The sequence below is a fragment of the Psammomys obesus genome, unplaced genomic scaffold (assembly GCF_907164565.1).
Source record: "Psammomys obesus unplaced genomic scaffold, mPsaObe1.curated_primary_1811, whole genome shotgun sequence".
NCBI lineage: Eukaryota > Metazoa > Chordata > Mammalia > Rodentia > Muridae > Psammomys > Psammomys obesus.
Window position 1 is genome coordinate 16978073 of NW_026596131.1, and position 20174 is coordinate 16998246.

General features: G+C 36.7%; 1 protein-coding gene across 1 annotated transcript; it reads right to left on the reverse strand.

The window, feature by feature from the left end:
* Positions 1 to 6216: 6216 nt before the first annotated feature.
* On the reverse strand, positions 6217 to 7173 carry LOC129665598 (olfactory receptor 6C70-like). The gene has a single exon (XM_055592360.1). It carries the CDS (start codon positions 7171 to 7173, stop codon positions 6217 to 6219), a length of 957 nt encoding a protein of 318 aa, XP_055448335.1.
* Between the last annotated feature and the right edge of the window lie 13001 nt (positions 7174 to 20174).

Below are 20174 nucleotides of genomic sequence, written 5' to 3' on the forward strand. Positions count from 1 at the left end.
AACAGATTTAGCGTATCTGGTTTTATGTTGAGGTCTTTGATCCACTTAGACTTTAGTTTTGTGCAGGGTGATAAATGTGGATCTATTTTCATTTTTCTGCATGTAGACATCCAATTAGACCAGCACCATCTGTTGAAGATGCTATCTTTTTTCCATTGAATGGTTTTGGGTGCTTTGTCAAAAATCGAGTATTCATAGGTACATGGGTTTATTTCTGGGTCTTTTATTCGGTTCCATTGATCCTCCTTTCTATTTCTATGCCAATACCGTGTGGGTTTATTACTATTGCTCTGTAGTACAGCTTGAGATCAGGGATGGAGATACCTCCAGATGATCTGTTGTTGTACAGGGTTGATAAAGAATTTCTTGGTCCAGATTTTCAACTTTTTTTCTTCCTTGAGAACTAGAATAGGAATTTGTCGATAAAATCAGCATATTTCACTTTAAGTCAATAAAGCTATGTACAACTGGCAAAAAAGAAAACTAGGTTTAAACTATGCTGAGTAACCTAAAAGTATGTTTTCCCTTGTCAACAATGTTACCCATCTTCCTAAATCAGAACTCTTTACCATAGTTTCTTTGATGTACATCACAATGTCATTTTGTTAAATTTTGCACATTTTTGAGTATGTCTTCCCTAAATCTGACAGTCTAGTTTACAAATGTACACCACCGACCACACAAAGGAGTCAAATTCATTTTCTCAGGTAAACATCAGTGATATTACTTATACTGTTCTAATGGGCAGAGGACACAGGAAACCATTTCTTTGCCCTCTGCATCCTTCTTGCACTCAGAGTCCTCTCGTGGTTTATCTGAGGATCACAAAGCTGGAATTCTTGCTTCCTAGAACTGGTAACAGTAGAGTGTACCCATGTGATTTCAGAAAGTATCTTTCAAATGTTGAGTATCTGAGTCATTGAAATGACAAAATTTTCAGTACTAAAAGCTTTCATTTTATTAGCACATTTCACTACTGGTGTAAAAGTTTGTTATGATTGATCAATTTGAAAGATGATATATAGAGGTAGATCCAAGCTCAGAGAGATGAAAAAAAAAAAAACGAAAAACAAACCAACTACAGAATATTGCTACCTGCATTAATGGTTGCAGAGTTATTATGTAGGTATGAATTTTATTGTTTTATATATCAAATAAAATTTATGTCTATTTTGAACATTAGAACACTGGATAGGATGAAGTAGAATACAAACAAGAAGCTACCTAACTTGTTGGCACTAGTATGTGACCTTGCGCTTGTACACAGAACCACAGTAGGATGATTATTGGGCATAGAGTGAAGAATATATTGATATTTTCCACAATGATTATAATTATTACGTTTCATGCTACATTATTATGTTACTCCTGTGTGATCTTCCTTACAGTATGTATCCTTTTTATGTCACACATTTTTAAAAACAAGATATTCATCAATGTGACTCATTTGGCCTACTGCAGATCACTTGTACAGATACAAAGCTTCTAGAGCTGATGGTATTTTTCTTAGCAGTATTTACTCTCATGGTAACTTTGGATTTGGTGATTCTCTTCTATATATTCATTCATTGAGAATATATGATCACCCATTTCATCTCCTAAAGCCATCTGTAGAAGTTTCTATGGTTCACTGGGTATTTTTATTAAAATATGGTACAAGCATGTTTAAGAAGGCTAGTGTCTGTCTAATCCCTCAGTGTTTTGTTTTATTAAACATTAAATTAACGTAATAGCACATAGCATTTTTAAAATAAGGGCTTATTTGTTTGAAAGAGTGAATTTCTCATTTATTGGGGTCTAATAAATTGTTTTCTTTTTTATTACATAATATTTCCCTTTCTCATAAAGTAGTGTTTTAAAACACACAAACACACACATGTGCACACATATAATGACTCATATATATAAACATACACACACACATATATATATATATACACAAGACACATACAGACACACAAACACTGACATTCATAGACATACACACAGACACACTCATACCCCCCCACATACATTCAGAAACATAGACACAGAGAGAGAGAGAAACATTCACAAGTAGTCACACAGACACTGACACACACAGACATATACACAGGCTTGCACACACACACAGATACTGAAACATAGAGACACACAGACACACACACACAAACACACATAAACACACACAAAATGTATACAAAGACGTACATATGCACACACATAGAAACACACACACACTTAGACAAATACACACATATGCACATATACAATTATTCTGTTTCTATTTCTATGTCTTATTTCCTAGCTTTTAAGATTAAATATTTCTCTTCTAAAAAGTAAAGTGTTATAATTTTCTGTATTTATTCTATTTATCCTGCTCTAACAACCCAGAATACAATGCTATATTCTGTAGCAATGACTTCCAGACCAATGACTAACAAGTTTTATCATGTGCCAAATGCAAAAACATCTGACTTTCTGATCTTCACTATGAAGGCACAGAAATAATTTACATATGGGGGAATTTAACCACACTGTGACAAAAGAAATGGATATACCTCCAACAAATCTCTTCTTATATATACTGTGGCTTGAATGCAAGTGAATTAATCTCATTGATACATCTACAAACATATCTATCTGCCCATCAAAGTCAGGGTCCCAGCCAGAGTATGTCCTGCCTACTGCTTACTATGTCTCCAACAGTACATCACTTGATCTCAGTCATTTAAATCATTTTCTTAAACCCCAAGCTTGGAATTTATTTTTCTTGAATCTTTCTTTTGCATAGATTATTTATTCAAATCAACCTCTCTCTAAAATTTCTAAAAATATTTTTCTAATTTTTTATAATACAAATTTTCTGATTGGGTTCTTTAGATTTTATTATTAGATTCATCATTGTTCATTTTGCCAAAAATCTTTGTATTGAACAGAGATTGCTAGAAAACAAAACTAAATAAAGTAATTTTCATTATATTTTCAATAGTTAAGGGCTTGATTCAAGCATTTGGGTCAAATGAGAACTTGAAGAACCATGGATATACAAATCAGGAAAGTAAATGGTGCAAACGGGAAGTGCTTGAATAAGAACCCAATAGCTATAGCCTCAGTCATCTTAACCAAAGAAGCTAGAAAATAGTAGAAAACCAAGGCAGGAGAGGGAATACAGAAAGAAATGATGGTGAAGATCAAATCTGGGAGAGAGAGAGAAAGGATAGGGCAGAGGGCTTGCAGAGAGAAAAGAAACCATGGATGAGGACATCTCTGCGAGAAGCTGGAGACAAGGTAGGCTTCTGGGAGGATATGGGGGTGACTCTAGCTAAGCCTCCTAGAAGCAGAGGTCATGGAGACTGACGAGGACACCCTCTAACTAGACAGGACTTCTAGTGGAAGGAGGGGAACCCCAACCCACCCACGAAAACTTTGACCCCAAATTTACTCTGCTATCAAGATGTGCAGGGATTAAAAAAAAGGGGAGGGATTGAGGGAATGTCCAACCAATACCTGGCCCAACCTGAGACCCACTCACTGAGAGAGAGGCAACCCCTGACACTATTAACAATGTTCTGCTAAGTTTGCAGACAGGATCCTAGCATAGCTGTCTGCTGAGAGGCTCCACACCACAGCAAATGAAAACAGATGCTGAGACTCACAGCCAGTCATTGGACAGAGTGCAGGGAGTCTTGTCGAAGAGTGGGAGCAAGGATAGAAGGACCTGGAGGGGACAAGAGCTCCACAAAAAGACCAAGACCAACAGAGTCAACTAACCAGAGCCCAGAGGGGCTTGCGGAGACTGAAGCACCAACCAAAGACCATGCATGGACTGGACCTAGACCTCTTACACCGATGTAGCCGATGGGCACCTTGATCTACGTGTGGGTCCCCTAGTAAAAGGAGTGGTGGCTGTCCCTAACACGGACTCTGTTGCCTGCTTTTTAATCACTTCCCCTGGTGGGGCTGCCTTGCCAGGCCACAGGGGAAGAAGATGGCTCAGTCCTGATGCAACTTGATGTGTTGGGATGGGTTAGTGGGTCGGGGCTCTCCATTTCTAAGGAGTATAGGAAGGGCAATGGGGAAAAGGAAGGACAGAGAGGGAGAAAAAGAGATGAGACGGGTGGAGCTATGATCAGGATGTATAGTGAGAAACAAACAAACAAATAAACAAATAAAAAGGAGAAGAAAATAGTGGGAAGCCAGAGGCAGCTGCAAAAATGAGTTCTTGCTCAAGAAATGACTTCCTACCACCACTCTCAGCTACTGGGACACTGTTGATTTCTGCATACTGTACTGTCCATATTCCCAATTCTGTGAACATTTTTCTCATGTAAAAATGCAGCCTTGTCAAGCCACAGAAGAAGACAATGCAGCCAGTCTTTGTGAGACGTGATAGGCTAGGGTCAGATAGAAGGGGAGGAGGACCTCCCTTATTAGTGGACTAGGGGAGGGGTAGAGGGGGAGAAGAGGAAGGGAGGGTGGGATTGGGAGGAGATGAGGGAGGGGCCACAGCAAGGAAAAAATGAATAAATTGTAATAAAAACAATAATTAGTAAGAATAGTTTTAGATTAACAGTAACAATGACAGTAGCCCTGAGCGTGCAATTTGTTATCAGAATAAACAAATACGCAAGTTTCTGGCCAAAGTCCACCTGTGGTAGATTTGCTCAAAACAGCAATTAATTCTTGGAATTCTATACCAATAAAGACATAAAGGTGAGTAAGAGCCTCCAAAATTGCCTTCCCACAATCACGCCAATTTGTACAGATATTCACACATCCAACTCCAAAGGGATGTGAATATGAAGAGATATGGAAGCAACACCGAGAGCAATTGCTTTGGCTTAGAATAACAATAAGATGCATTGAAGCAACATGGAGCAAACTTGCTACATTCACCCTGTTCCTAAGCAGCATATGAAGAAACCCCCTTTATGAAAGAGAAGGAATTAAGTCTAGGTTCCCATTTGGGAGCCAATAACTGACCTGGCATGATTAAGCCAGCAACAGAGTGAGATAATATCTCAAGGCATGGACTCACAGACTCAATCACCAGAACTGAATTCTTCCATTGTTCTCCCCCCAGTCTTGAACAACAGAGAGAAAGCAAGACACTACCTGATAGGGAAAAAGGACTGAAAGCTCCTGAGGACTGTGCTTTGGAATTCAGAACCAGGCCTCCTTATTGAGGTCCTTCTCCCAAGGAAAACCAAAGCCTTTCTTTCCTAGGTCAGAGTTTTAGTTGGGTGCTCTAACTGGTTGAATCCTGAAGCTCATCGGAACAGATTTACTTTGGCTTGGACCGTTGCCATTGCCATCTCTTGCTGAACCTAGAACACTGCTCTTCCCCTAGAGATTGCACAGGTTGGTGTGCCTATTAGATTTTGGTATGGCCAACTTAGCATCAGCATTGGTGGTCAGGAGACTGCAGTCTATTTGTTAGTCTTGGACAGCACACCTATTTTCGTGTCAGTGAGAAAAACTATTTTTTAGAGCTGTCCCACACCACACTGAGTCAAGGTGTGGTGAGCACTCCTATCAGTCTGAATCGTTACCAGCTGTACTGTGAGCCTATGCATACCTTGATACTGTAGGCCTTTGTGGCTGTGAGATTTCTGAGAGTCAGTTGCAAACCAGGTAAGCAGTTGGTGGACAAAGGACTGCTTTCAGCAATGATACCAAACCTAACAAGTCATGTGGAGTCAACTTTCTAAGCATTACGTAATACTTTATTCTCTGTGCAATTTAAACTTTATATAATGCAATGTTAGTAAAATTAACAGGAAATAGTAGTTTCTTAACTTGCTCAAAGATATCACTTTATAAACTAACCCATGAAATTAATTTTAAGGAATAAGCTTTCTTGGAGCATTTTAGCATGTACAATAGGTACAAAATTATAATTATTAAAGGCTTTTAAAGTATACAATTGTTAAGTGAGGAGGTAAAGTATATTTTCTTTAAATAATAGTCCTTTAATTATTTGTATTTATCGACATTTTTGATCTATAGGCTTATAGTTCAAAGAAAATTTGGATTTTATATTTCTAGCATAGAAAGATATTGTTCATCTTGAATAAAAGAGATTAAAATAAAAATACACATAACAGATTAGTTTCTAATCTTGAGGAAGTTAAAATTAAACAAATAACTGAATTGCAAATATTCATTATTAAAAACCACAAATTATTTGACTAACTTTTTTGTGTTTTATGTAAATCACTTAACTAAGTTTTATTACCTTCCTGAAGCAGGAAATATTCTTCTAAATGCTATTCCAAAGGCTTGTTTGACTTGCTTATTCCTCAGTGTATAAATGAATGGGTTCAACAAAGGGGCAACTGAAGTGTTGAGCACAGCTATTCCTTTGCTCACAGTTACTCTTTCATTTGCTGATGGCTTTATGTAAATAAATATGCAACTCCCATAAGTGAGAAAAACAACAATCATGTGAGAAGAACAAGTGGAAAAGGCCTTTTTCTTTTGCTGAACTGAAGGGAATTTTATAATCGTCTTGACAATGAGAGCATAAGAAAGGATTACTACTGTTAATGTGACAATGAGTGTCATTAGAGCTAAGACAAAAGCAGCCAGTTCTAGTAAATGTGTGTCTGAGCAAGAAAGCTGTAGGACAGGAGAAACATCACAAAGGAAATGGTCTATGACATTTGAAGCACAGAAATCCAAGTCAAGGCCAATAATCAAGGGTGGAAAAATCACCAAGAATCCAGTTACCCAGGAACCCAGGACAAGCTGATGGCAAACTTTGCCGCTCATGATGGATGCATAGTGCAAGGGCTTGCAGATGGCAATATAGCGGTCATAGGACATGGTAGCCAAGAGGAAAAACTCTGTGCTCCCCAAGAATATGTAAAAGAATAATTGACATATACAACCATTATAGGAAATTGTATTGTCCTTAGTTACAATGGTGACTAAAAATCTGGGAACGCAGGTTGTTGTGAATAAAATTTCTAAGAAAGAGAAACTACGGAGAAAAAAGTACATTGGTGTCTTGAGAAGGGGATCTAGCAGAGTGAGGACAATGATAGTTAAGTTTGCTAGCATACTCAGCAAGTAATTTATTAAGAGAAACAAAAAAATTACAATCTGTAACTGAGAATTATCTGAAAGTCCGAGAAGGATAAATTCTATCTCTCTTGTATGGTTCTTCATTTCTCTTTGTGATCTCATTCAAGTTCTAGAAATAAAAAGATATATAAATTAAAATCCACATGTATTATAAGATCATATTATTAAAGCACAGCTCTTTCAAATGTAATATTTATGGATATTAGAGATATGGTGGTAACTATATGACAACAATTTACCAGTAAGAATTTAAAAGTAACAGAGAATTCCACTCATCATTGGAAATAGATCTGAACAATTTTAAGAGCTTAATTTTTCTACTCTTTCAGTTTAAATTTTGAGTTAATTGTAACTAATTACGGATCTGTTAAATTAGTAAATAGCTTTGCATTGAGAATAAAAATAATCCATTTAGTACTATATTACTGATTTACCGAAGAGTAATTATGACTGTATAATAAATTAAAATCTGTAGTTTAATTAGTAACCCTTAAATTTCATGCTAAAGTATGTCTTGTTACCTCTCAAAGTTTTTCTGTGAATTACAGACATTGTAGAGAAATACAATTGATATTTAAGTTTAAATAGCAAAGTAAATAATAGTTCAATATAAAAATTGAAAGAGCTGATTAAATATTTACAAACCAACTTACAAAAACTTCAAAACATAAAATAATCATTTGTAACATCAAAATTTTATCTCCTGTAAACAAGATTATGAAAAAAAAACAAACAATACATTGCCTCTTCCTGTCATCTCTATCTACCTATAGGTCCTTAGTTTAAAACCTATTTACTCCATGCAACACCGTGAGACTGAAAACAAATTAATATCTTACTGTGCATTTTACGTCCTGGTGTTTCCAGCAGCTACTTACTATTGTGGCTATTAATCTAAAGAAGTGTTGATATAGAAAGTATGTACTTACTTATTTGTTTTAGGTAGTTGAATGCTCTATCTGCATGTACACCTGCACGCCAGAAGAGGACATTAGATTCCAATGTAGATGGTTGTAAGCCACCATCTGGTTGCTGGGAATTGAACTCAGACCCTCTGGAAGAGAAGACAATGCTCTTTCTGAAGGGGTTCTGTGGAAATATAGGGAGAAAGATGGAAGGACCTGGAGGGGACAGGAACCTCACAAGAAGACGAAGAGAGACAACTAACTCAGTCCCATGAGGGCTTACAGAAACTGAGACATCAACTAAAGAGCAGGCATGATCTGGACCCAGGCCCCCTGCAGGAGAATCAAGTAGAGGAAAGAAAAGAAAGAGAGAGAAGGATAGTAAGAGGAAGGACAGCTAAAATTAAGGGCTTTGTGAGGTATAGTTTGAAAACTTAATACAGTAGAAGCTTCCTGAAAATATACATATATGTAAACAATCTAAATGATATCACCAAATAATAGGGGATATAGATCAACTGGATCTCTCTAATCACCAATGTTTAACTCCTCCTCAGCCCCCACAATCCATCCATAATCACCTATTCTATTTCCCTTTCCTAGCAAGGTTATCTGTATAACCTCTGGTCCCTTACTTTATCCTTAACATTCATGGTTCTATGGACTGGAGACTGGTTATCATTGACTTAAGAGCTTATGTCTACCTACAAATGAATGTGTATTATATTTGTCTTTCTGAGTCTGGGTTACCTCACTCAGGATTATTTTTCTAGTTCAATCCACTTACCTCAAAATTTCATTTTTTTAACTGTTGAGTAATATTCCACTGTGTAAATGTACCACATTTTCTTTATTCATTGATCTGAGGGACATCTAGATTGGTTCCAATTTCTATCTATTTTGAATAAAGCAGCAATTGCCATGGTTGAGCAAGTATCTCTGTTGGAGGATGAAGCAGTGTGTGTATGTGTGTGTGTGTGTGTGTGTGTGTGTGTGTGTGTGTGTGTATGTATTTACCCAAGAATGGTATAGCTAAATCTTGAGGTAGATCTATTCTCAGCTTTGGAAATGGCACATTGATTTTTATAGTGAATGTACAAGTTTGCACTCCCACCAGCAATAGATGAGTGTTCCCCTTACTCCACATTCTTGTCAACGTGGGCTGTCATTTGTTTTATTGATCTTGGCTATTGTGAAGGGTGTAAGACGGATTTCAAACTAGTTTTGATTTGCCTTTCTCTGATGGTTTAGGATGTTGAACATTTCCTTTAGTGTTTCTCAGGCATTTGAGTTTTCTTTTTTGTAAATTCTCTGGCTAGATCTGTACCCCATTTAAAAAATTGTGTGATTTGTTTTCTTGGTATGTAGTTTTCTGAGTTCTTTGTTTATTTTGGATGTAGCCTTCTATTGAATATATAGTAGGTAGGAATCTTTTTCCATTCTGTGTGCTGCTACTTTGTCCAAATGGAGGCCATCACAGAAAACCACAGCTGATCAAAATGCAGAGCACAATTGATCACGGGGTTTCCAGCCCCCATGGATACATACATAACACAATTCATACATTTAAAACTCCAGGGATTTCTCAGAATAGGAACAAAGAAATTGTAAGAGCCAGAGACTGGGGAGCCTACTTGCATCTTGTAGAAATTACAGAAAAGCTGCATCTAAAAAGAGTTTTAAAAAATGACTTAGTTCATTTCCTCATTCCTTGAAGATGTCTTCAACTGGTACTTTTCTCTTTACTAATATGCCCATCTTCTTTCTCAGCAAAACATATTTAGCATTTCTTTAATCAAATGTGAATATCCCACAATTTTAAAGCCTAGGAAGAAGATATTTGTTTTTCAGCAACTGACTTAAACAATTAGAAATTATCAATAAGTTATGCTTGCTCAAAATACATTGATCAAAGAGCCAGCCCATGAGTTCATTTCAGAGGCAGTCCCTGTTCCTATTACCAGGGAACCCACTTGGACACTGAGCTGCCATGGGCTACATCTGTGCAGAGGTTCTAGGCATTCTTCTCCATGTAGGAGAAGAGGAGGAAGGGAGGGTGGATTGGGAGGGGATGGGTGAGGGGACTACAGCTGGGATACAAAGTGAATAAACTGTAATTAATAAAAATAAAATAGAAATTAAAAATGCATTGATCAAAATCAACATTTCCAAAGGACTTTCCCCTCTCTTTTAACAATGTACTAAAGCGTGTATATTTAATGCCCTTGGAAAAATCATAACTTCTAATTTTCCATCTTTGACTTTGAACACTGCCCAGGTTTTCACTAATTAGCCAACAAAAGGATGAAAATTTTTTCCACAATTCTCCAGTGTGATATCTGGCTTAAAACAGATAATTAGAACTTCAAATGCAAGCACATGAAGCAGAGTTTAACTGTTATTTCACGAATAGTAACATGGGTGAGGAATCACTAGTATTCTACAAAATGAAAAAAAAATATGACTGGATCATAAGTTTCATTGTATATATAATTCTTTAACTTTTAAATAGTATGCTTAATTCTCTGAAAATTTCATGCTTTTATGCTGTGTATATTGACCATACACATTCACTGCTGCTCCTTCTACCTCATGTTACTTCCCTCATCTTCTCCCCTCCATGCCTCATTTTGACTCTTAATTTATTTTTGTTATGAGTAAATTATTCTTAAATCTTTTAAAGAAACTAATTTTTGTTTTAAAGAAAACTAATTTTATCATTGAACTTACCATTAACAGAGCATGCTAGCATCACCTTTTCTTGAATGTAAATACAATAATATTAATTGGCCAATATACTCGATGAAACCAACATTTAATATTGATAGACAGAAAAAAAATAACATAAATGAATATTTCAGGTTAATTAAAAGCAGTGATAAGATGTGAATTTTTTAAATCAGTGATATTTAGTCTCAGTTACATCTGTGAGCATCTCAGCTCATGCCTTAAACAACAAGAAATTCTTTTAAACCACTTTTAAAATACCAGAGAAATCATGAGAAAATACATATATGTCCAACTAATTAAATCTCACACTTTCATAAAAATTATCATAGCTGAAATAATCTTCTGGAAACTAGTTAATACCAGATCCTAGTTATTTAAGCTGCACAGAGACCTCTCTACAGGAAATCTAAGGGGACAGAGTCCCAAAGGAAAAGAAAGAAAAATTTTAAAACATGCAAAGCAATTAAAAAAAAAACATTAGTAGGCTTTTCATATTTAAAAACCGAGTTAAAATAAGTTTATTAGAGGAAGGTGTGATGTACTATGGAGCTGAGTAAGGAAGATAGCCAGTTCAATTCAGATTATTTACATAGTGAGACCTTATCTTAAAAATAAAAACTCTGCTTAAGAGGATGGGCCAGGAGAATTATCACAACTCTCAGGCAAACCTAGGTTATATAGTGATTATCAGATCATCAAGGACTTTTTATATATTTTTAATGTAATTTTGTTTATTATAATTTATTCACTTTGTATCCCAGCTGTAGCCTCATCCCCATCCTCTCCCAATCCCACCTTCCCTCCCTCATCTCCTCCCATGTCCCTTCCCCAGTCCACTGATAGGGGAGGTCCTCCTCCCCTTCATAGTCTTCCTCTATGGAGTGGTAAGGCTGTTCCCCCCTTAGGAGTAGGTGATCAAAGAGTCAGCTACTGAGTTCATGTGAGAGACAGTCCCTGTTCGTCTTACTCGGGAACCCACTTGGAGACTGAGCTACCATGGGCTACATCTGTGCAGGGCTTCTAGGTTATCTCCATGAATGGTCCTAGGTTGGAATATAGCATGATTTTTGTCTCCAAATTGTTCATTTTTACAAGTAAAATGATAGAAAATACTACATTAAAAATAGTCACTTTGGGGAGTGGGGAGTGGCACAGTGGGTAAAGAAGTGCTTGCCACGCAAGCACCCCTCAAACCCACACAAAAGATAAATACAGTGTGTCTGTATCCTAGAATTGCTGATCCTGAGATGTCACTCACTGGTCAATCAACCAAGCAAACACAGGGAGCTTCAGGTTCAGTAAGAAATTGTATCTCAACATTTAGGTCAAGTCACCGAGAATAGTCACATTGATGCTGGCCTCTGGCCTCTCTACATGCCTGTGTTGCCTTGTGCATTTGAATACACATGCATCACTACCACCACACACACTGAAATAAAAATTAAAATTTCATTTCAAGACTGTCATAGAAACACTGTAGCAAGTGTTAAATATCATTCCATCATATCACAATTTTTACTTTGGAGATAATGTCAAATTTATCCCATTTGAGAAATAATTACTTTGTGGGTCTATGTATTCCCAGCTTAGAGACATGGTTGTCTCTAAGCATTGTTTGTATTTAGTAAACATTCAAAAGTACTTTACAGCTAACTTAAAGAATATCTAAAACTTCATAGGTATGGAATCATGAAGTTGATTTCATATTAATTCTTCCTTCTTTTATTAAATAACATGTATTTAAAATCCATCTATGCAATTGTGGTACTTTTACACAATGGAATACTACCCAACAATCAAAAACAAGGAAATCATGAAATTTGCAGGCAAATGGTGGGATCTAGAAAAGATCATCCTGAGTGAGGTATCCCAGGAGCAGAAAGACACACGGTATATACTCACTTATACTGAGACCTATAAGATAAGATAAATATACTAAAATCTGTACACCTAAAGAAGATAAACAAGAAAGAGAACCCAGGGTAAGATGATCAATCCTCAGTTAGAAAGACAAATGGGATGGACTTTGGAAGTAGGAGAAAACAAGTAACAGGATAGGAGCCTACCGCAGAGGGCCCCTGAAAGACTCTACCTAGCAGTATATCAAAGCAGATGCTGAGACTCATAACCAAACCTTGGGCAGAGTGCAGGAAATCATATGAAAGAGGGGGAGTTAGTATGACCTGGAGAGGACAGGAGCTCCACAAGGACCACATATATCAGGGCACAGTGGTCTTTTATGAGACTGTTTCTCCAACCAAGGACTATGCATGGACATAACCTAGAACCCTTGCTCAGATGTAGCCCATGGTAGCTCAGTATCCAAATGGTTACCCTAGTAAGGGGAACAGGGACTATTTCTGACATGAACTCCATGGTGGGCTCTTTGATTTCCCTCCCCCTAAAGGAGGAGCATCCTAGCTAGGCCACAGAGGAGGACATTGCAGCCAGGGGTCAGACAGAAGGGGAGGAGGACCTCCCCTATCAGTAGACTTGGAAAGGGGCAGGGAGGAGATGAGGGAGAGAGGGTGGGATTGGGAGAGAATAAAAGAGGGGACCACAGCTGGGATACAAAATAAATAACCTGTGATAAATATAAAAAATAAAAATTATTAAAAAATAAAAATAAATTTTAAAAATGCATCTATGCTTTTGTATTCTATTTTATTTTGTGAGTAAATAGATCAACTTAATTACTAATATTTTGAATCTATGGTTTATTACATGAACAAAACATAGCCATTATAGTTTTAAGTTATCAATACATATAAGCAGGAGGAAGAAAAGTTTCACAGTCTTATTCAGAGACACCATCTGTTCTTATGTTAACCATCATCCCAATTCCACAAAAGAAACATCTCTCCCTGTAAACATGTCTCTGTGATTCATTATTAATCACATTTAAACCAAAGTAAGATTAAAGATTCTGTGTATGTTTTATTGTATTCCTTGATTTAAGCTTTGGTTTTGCCAGTCAGTAATCTATATAACCTAATGCAAATTACTTACCTTTTTCTTCCTTTTTTGTCTGCAAAAAGAAACAGCTAAAGGATTTCTACTAAGTGTGGTGAAAATTAAATTATATAGTTCATCTAAAATACAACACTTTACAATAGATATCTCCATGTAGGACTCATCCTTCAAGAATTTCATATTAAGAAACTTTTTCTCTCTGTTTCTCCCTCTCTCTCTCTCTCTCTCTCTCTCTCTCTCTCTCTCTCTCTGTGTGTGTGTGTATATAGTTGTAGAAAAACCATGAGTATGTGTATATGAATGCCAGGGTTCAAAACTGTGTGCCTTTATCACTCACCACCTTATTTTTGCTGATAATACTAATAGATGAATACACTGCATATGTGTATCACTTAACTTTTTGAAGAACATACTTGTTGATTACATATTTTGTCACCAATTAATTAAATATCTTCTAATTTGTGTGAAGATGTTTATTTATATATGTACTTTCAAACATTTGGTAAATAATGAGGAGTGTGATGTTTATGTTGTACAAAAATATTCCACTTACCTCTGTAAGAAATTGCTAAACTATTGTCAGCAATAACTATATTATTTTCCCTTTTACATCTGTTTTGATCTGAAAATAAAATATTTCCCAAAGGCTCATGTGTTAAAGCCTAGAGCATCCAGATGGTGGTCCTTTGGAGAAGGCTTTATAATCATTAGGAAATGTTAGGTTTCTGATACAGGGAGTAGGTATATTGTGTGTGTGTGTGTGTGTGTGTGTGTGTGTGTGTGTGTGTGTGTGTTGTATGTGAACATGTGTACTAGTATGTGTGCCTGTGTGAATGAGTATGAGCCAGAAGAAGATGCTCGGTGTTCTGCTCTATCACTATCTGCCTTTCCCCGAAACAGGATCTTTCACTGCATGCAAAGGTAGGCTGCAGGCCAGCAGGCCTCAGTGACACTACTGTCTTGAGCTCACACGGCACTGAATAACTGACCTTTGCATAAGTACAGTCAGGTTTTTAATATTAGTTCTGGGATCCAAACTCATGCTTCCATATTTGCACTGAAATTAATCTTTGCCACTGAGGCATCTCTTTGCCACTTCCTTGGGAGTATCTTTTCTATGGCCTTTTTCCATCTCTCTATTTCTGCTTTTTTTTGTCCACCATGAGATAAATAAGTTCCTCTGTACCATGATTCTGCTACTATGCTCTTTTGAGCAATTGTATGAGATCAAGTGCCCATGGACTAATTCCTTTAAAGTTGTGAGCCAAAATAAATGTTTCTTATACTTTTTTTTTTTCTAATCAGGTACGTGGTGATTAAGGAAGAGAGAAAATTATGTAATTATAAAAAATAGAAAAATAGAGGCAAAATCACACTGTACTCTCTAAATATGTACAATTACTATATCTCAGTTAAGACCTAATAAGTTCCACTTGGTTCAAAACAATGAAATGCAAGGGTCTGGGAAACAGAAAAATACTCCTTCTTCTTAATCAGAGAAGTGCAAATCAAAACTCTTTGGATATTTTATCTCATTCTAGGCAGAATAGCTAAGACCAGAAACGCAAATAATGGCAAATGCTGGCATGGGTAAAGGGAGATGAGGACATTGATTCATTGCTGATCAGAACGCAAACTGGTGCAGCCACTAGGGAAACCAGTGCAGAGTTTTTTATAAGCCTAAAAACAGGTTTACCATGTGATCCAGCTATAACATGCTTAGGCCTGTGTCCAAAGGACTCCACATCCTACTCTAGAGATATCTATTTTATTGCTCTATTCACAATAGCTAGAGAATAGAAATGGCCTATATATCTATCAGCTGATGACTAGAGAATAAAAATGTAATATATTTGCACAATTGGATATTATTCAACTATTGAGAAAAATAAAATAATAGAGTTCACAGATAAATGGATGAGGCTAGAAAGAATCATTCTGAATGAAGTATTCTATATCCAGAAATTAAAACATCACATTTTATCTCATCTGTGACTATTAGCTTTGAATCTTCTAGTATGTGTGTTTCACTTAGAGATACCCATAGAAGGCATAAGTGCTCACAGATGAGCACTGGAGAAACGGCAGTGTTAATTATGCAGGGTGGTCTCATCAATGAAAATACAGATACCTGTTTTCTACACAGAAGGCTGGGAGTGAATGTTGTTAATTACTTGGTGACATTAGCTGTCTGTAGAGCCAGACCTCACCTAATTCCCCAAACTCCCTCTGTAGACCTCATCTTTTTTAAATTAAAGTTAATTTATTTTTATTTCATGCGCATTGGTGTTTTGCTTACATATATGTCTCTGTTGGATCCCCTGGAGCAGAGTTACAGACAATTGTGAGTTGCCATGTGGCTACTGAGAGTTAAACCTGGATCCTCTGGAAGAGCAGCCATTGTTCTTAGCCACTGAGCAATCTCTCCAGGCCCCTAGACCTCATCCTTATCTGTTTTTTTTTTTCCAGCCAATAGAGCCCATCCTTAAGGAATAACATTCTTTACAGACAGATGGCCTCAACACTATCTTGGTTAGACACCACAGCAGATCCTAGGCCCTTAATCTGTAGAACCCATCTTCATGGTCACATGTACTTTGCAAAAGAGTTTCAGTGTAGTCATGCTGTAAGCCTTATTGTGCACATGGGATTGGGTTGGTTGTTACCAGGAAACATGTTTCTAAAATTATACTGTACTTGAATATGTCTAAAGTAAACCACCAGGTATGGAAGTGAGAACCAGCACAGGTTATGTCATGTCGAACTCAGCTTTCCTCTTGCCTCTAATGGTTCATTTCTCTGCCAGCAATAGAACTTTCAGGGACCTCTGTAGATACCCAAAGATGTTGGGAAATTACTAGGGATCAATGAGGGATGCTCATGGGAGAAGAGTTACAATGTACTAGTATAAAAGTAAAAGGGAGAACTAATAGAACATGAAGGGTTAAACTTGTTCAGGGAGTGGAGTGTGGGGTAGAGAAGGGAATAACTAAGAATAAATAACACTAAAGACTTTTCAAAAAAGTCAAATAAAAAAACACTATTGTAGAAGACTTTGTTATACATGTATATATCAATGAGTTAAAATGTAGTTATCCTATAACAGAATAACCATGCCCTACTACATGCCAGAGGCTGACAAAAAGCCCAGCACCAAGTCTAGGTTGCTTTCTTCAGAGCTGTTAGCCAGAGAGGTCCCATAAACCACCCTCCTTCACAAACATGACAAGCTATTGTCATTGCTCTTGGTATGTCAAGGACTTGATGGAAAATCCTATTGTTGAAGACACCATATACTGAGTTATAGAACATGATAATATCAAAGTAGTACAGACTTTCAATAGTGGCACAAGCTTCATGGGAATAACAAAACACATTCTGACTGGATTTAATCCAAGGTCCACAAGATGAAACCCTTAATTGGCATGTCAGTGCCAGCTAAAGGCTAGGAAGGACATAATCCATAGAAGAGAATCTGTTATTCTTATGCTGCTAAATTAAAACAACCCTAATGACTTATCATTATGCCCATAAATTAATTTATTTCACAACCCAACTCTGAGAAGCTTCTGTTCGAAGCAGATGGTATTAACACAAAGACTGGTCAAACTACAGTGCATAAGATACTACAGATGTTCAGCCATTTCTTTTCCAATGGTCTACTTTTACAAATTTCTGAGCCATGTCATTGTTCTTCATTCAGAAGTATGTGGAAAAGCATGTTTGTCATGAGGCTTATATGCTAGGTATGAATTTATTAATTTTATTTTATACTTGTATATTTTCATTCCTTACTGAAGAACAATCTCACTGAATATGAAGCTCTTAAAAGGCAGTTGTCTTTCATTTAAAATATTTTTTCGGTTTTTTATAATTTCATACATGTATATTATTTAAAAGAGAACAGGTTTTGTACCACAGTTTATTTTAAATTTAATTTTATTTATATATTTATTATTACAATTTATTCATTTTGTATCCCTGCTGCAGCCTCCTCCCTCATCTCCTCCCAGTTTCACCACCCTCTCCCTGCTCTCCCTATGCCCCTCCCCTAGTCCACTGATAGGGGAGAACCTCCTCCCCTTCTATCTGACCCTAGCTTATCAGGTCTCATCAAGACTGGCTGGATCAGCTTCCTCTTTGGCCTGGCAAGGCTGCACCCTTCAGGGGGAGATAAGTTCACGTCAGAGACAGCCCCTGTACCCCTTACTAGGAAACTTACTTGAAAACTGAGCAGCTATCGGGACAAGGCTGGGATACCGAGTTAATAAAATGTAACTGATAAGAAAAAAATAAAATTAAAAAAAAAAAAAAAGAAAGAAAGAAAACTGAGCAGCCAATGGGCTTCCTTGAACAGAGGTTCTAGGTCCTCTCCATTCATGGTTCTTGGTTGGATTATCAGTCTTCAGGACCCCCTGGGCCCAGGTATTTTGGCTCTGTTGTTCTCCTTGTGGAGTTCCTGTACCCTCCCGGTCTTTCTATATCCCTCTTCTTTCATAAGGTTTCTGACACTTTGCCCAGTGTTTGGCTATGAGTCTCATTATCTCCTTCGATACCCTGGTGGGTAGAGTCTTTCAGAGGTCCTCTGTTGTAGCACTGTTTAATTGACTAAATTTTAGATACTTGTCTTAAGACAAACAAGAATATTTGGATTTGTTTAGAATAATAAATATGATTACCATCATTGGTACTAAATAAATTTCAGACTATTAAAAGTTTGAACCCTATTATCTGGAGTTCTACTTTAATTTTTCCTGAAGTTTCATTTTTGGGCATTTTAACACCTTAAACAGTAAGAGTGTTGTTAAGTTCAATATACAACTTACCATCAATTGGATATTTTCATCATTTATAATAAATAATAGTTACATTAATTAAGTAATATTTTATATATTAACTATTAAAAAGAGCCGAGCTACAAAGTGCCTTAGTGAACATGCTCACAGTCTATGAAATCACAAATAAAAGGCAAAACATTTCCCCAGGATACCCTGCCCCCTGGGTCCTACTACATAAATACTAATTTAATTTTCTAGTACTTAAATTGTAAATTTCTGTGATTAATAAATTTGGCTGTCATATGCAGTAGTAATTGAGAAAGGAACAGAGAGAAAAAATACTGACACCCTAAACACTCAGAATTGTCTAAATTATAATTTAATATTGAAATCAACATATTTTTGTACTGTGGTATTGAATTATATAGTTCTAATGCTACAATCAATAAAAATAAAAATATCAATTGTGTAGAAGCAGTCTTAATTTTTTTTGACTTATATGCACAGAAAAAAATTTAGAGCTCTGTTTGCTGACGGGGGGATAAATGAATGAACACATGAGCACATGGGTACTCCTCTTTCAAAGGTCTGTGACTTGATGAGTAAAAGTAATTTATTTTGGGTAATCCCAGAGCAGAGGTCTTATTCTGCATGGAAAATAAATGAATCTTACTCTATACCTGTTTTCTCTTGGACTGGTCCTCACTTTGGTGTATTTTCCCCTAAACCTTTCCCTAAGAACAATTGACTGTACCCTATTGTACCACAGTTCTCACCAGAGCATCTACAGGATCTGAAATGACATAATGGGTATCAGAAACCTGCATTCAAAATGACTAGGAATTTTGAAAGGTCCTTCACAATGTAGAATAGTTTAACAAGAAAATGCCGAAATGTATCTGGTTCGTCACAGCCTACCTAGAGCTCTGTGGAGCAAGTGACAGAAGCCCTGATTTAACAGAGTCTGGGATATTTTTTTGTTTGTCTGTTTGGTTGTTTTGTTTGTTTGTTTTCAGAAGAGACTGGGCACATCCAAGCTGTTCTGGACACACACTGCTTTGGTTATTGTCAAAGACAATTCTTTGAACTAGTACTTACCAAGTCAACATTAATATGTTTTCCCAAAGCTGTGCTCTAAGAACAGAGAAAAAACTGGGAGACTGCCTCCCAGAATTTGTTTCTCTTTATGCTATTGCTTAAATGTCAATAAAAGGAGTTTTACAAACTCTAAAAGTGGGGAGATAAATGTAGGCTACTGTTCAGAAAGGCTCTTAGTGATCAAACTGGTGATCTTACTTAGGAGCTCTACTTGATTTTTGCTAAGAGATTGAGAACAGTCTTTATGACTGGAAAGATTTCTTCCAGACACAATTGAAAATGGTTACCAGTTACCTTTAGCATTTCTCTGTATTGTTTGGGATGGGTTTCAGCTTTACATTAGTTCCTTAAATATTCTTCCAGCTCCTCTCGGACTCCCTTTATTCCATTTCACAGGAAGTGGAGTATTAGACCCTGAAGAAAAGAAGGTGAATTAAGTCCTAATTTCCAGCTGAAATTTGCCCTAAAAGGAGCAGCAGCAGAATGTTGAAAGTAACCCTACATAGTTCCTTTCTTATTCACTAAAGATAATTTTATAGGCTTCTTTGCCTAGAGAATTGGCCTTGGCCAGTTTAATTTCCAAGACCTAATGATACAGTTGCTCATGACTAATTGCTGC

What these genes read in the sequence shown, in the direction of transcription:
- LOC129665598 (XM_055592360.1), bottom strand. Translation starts at nt 7,173, where the DNA reads ATGAGATCACAAAGAGAAATGAAGAACCATACAAGAGAGATAGAATTT.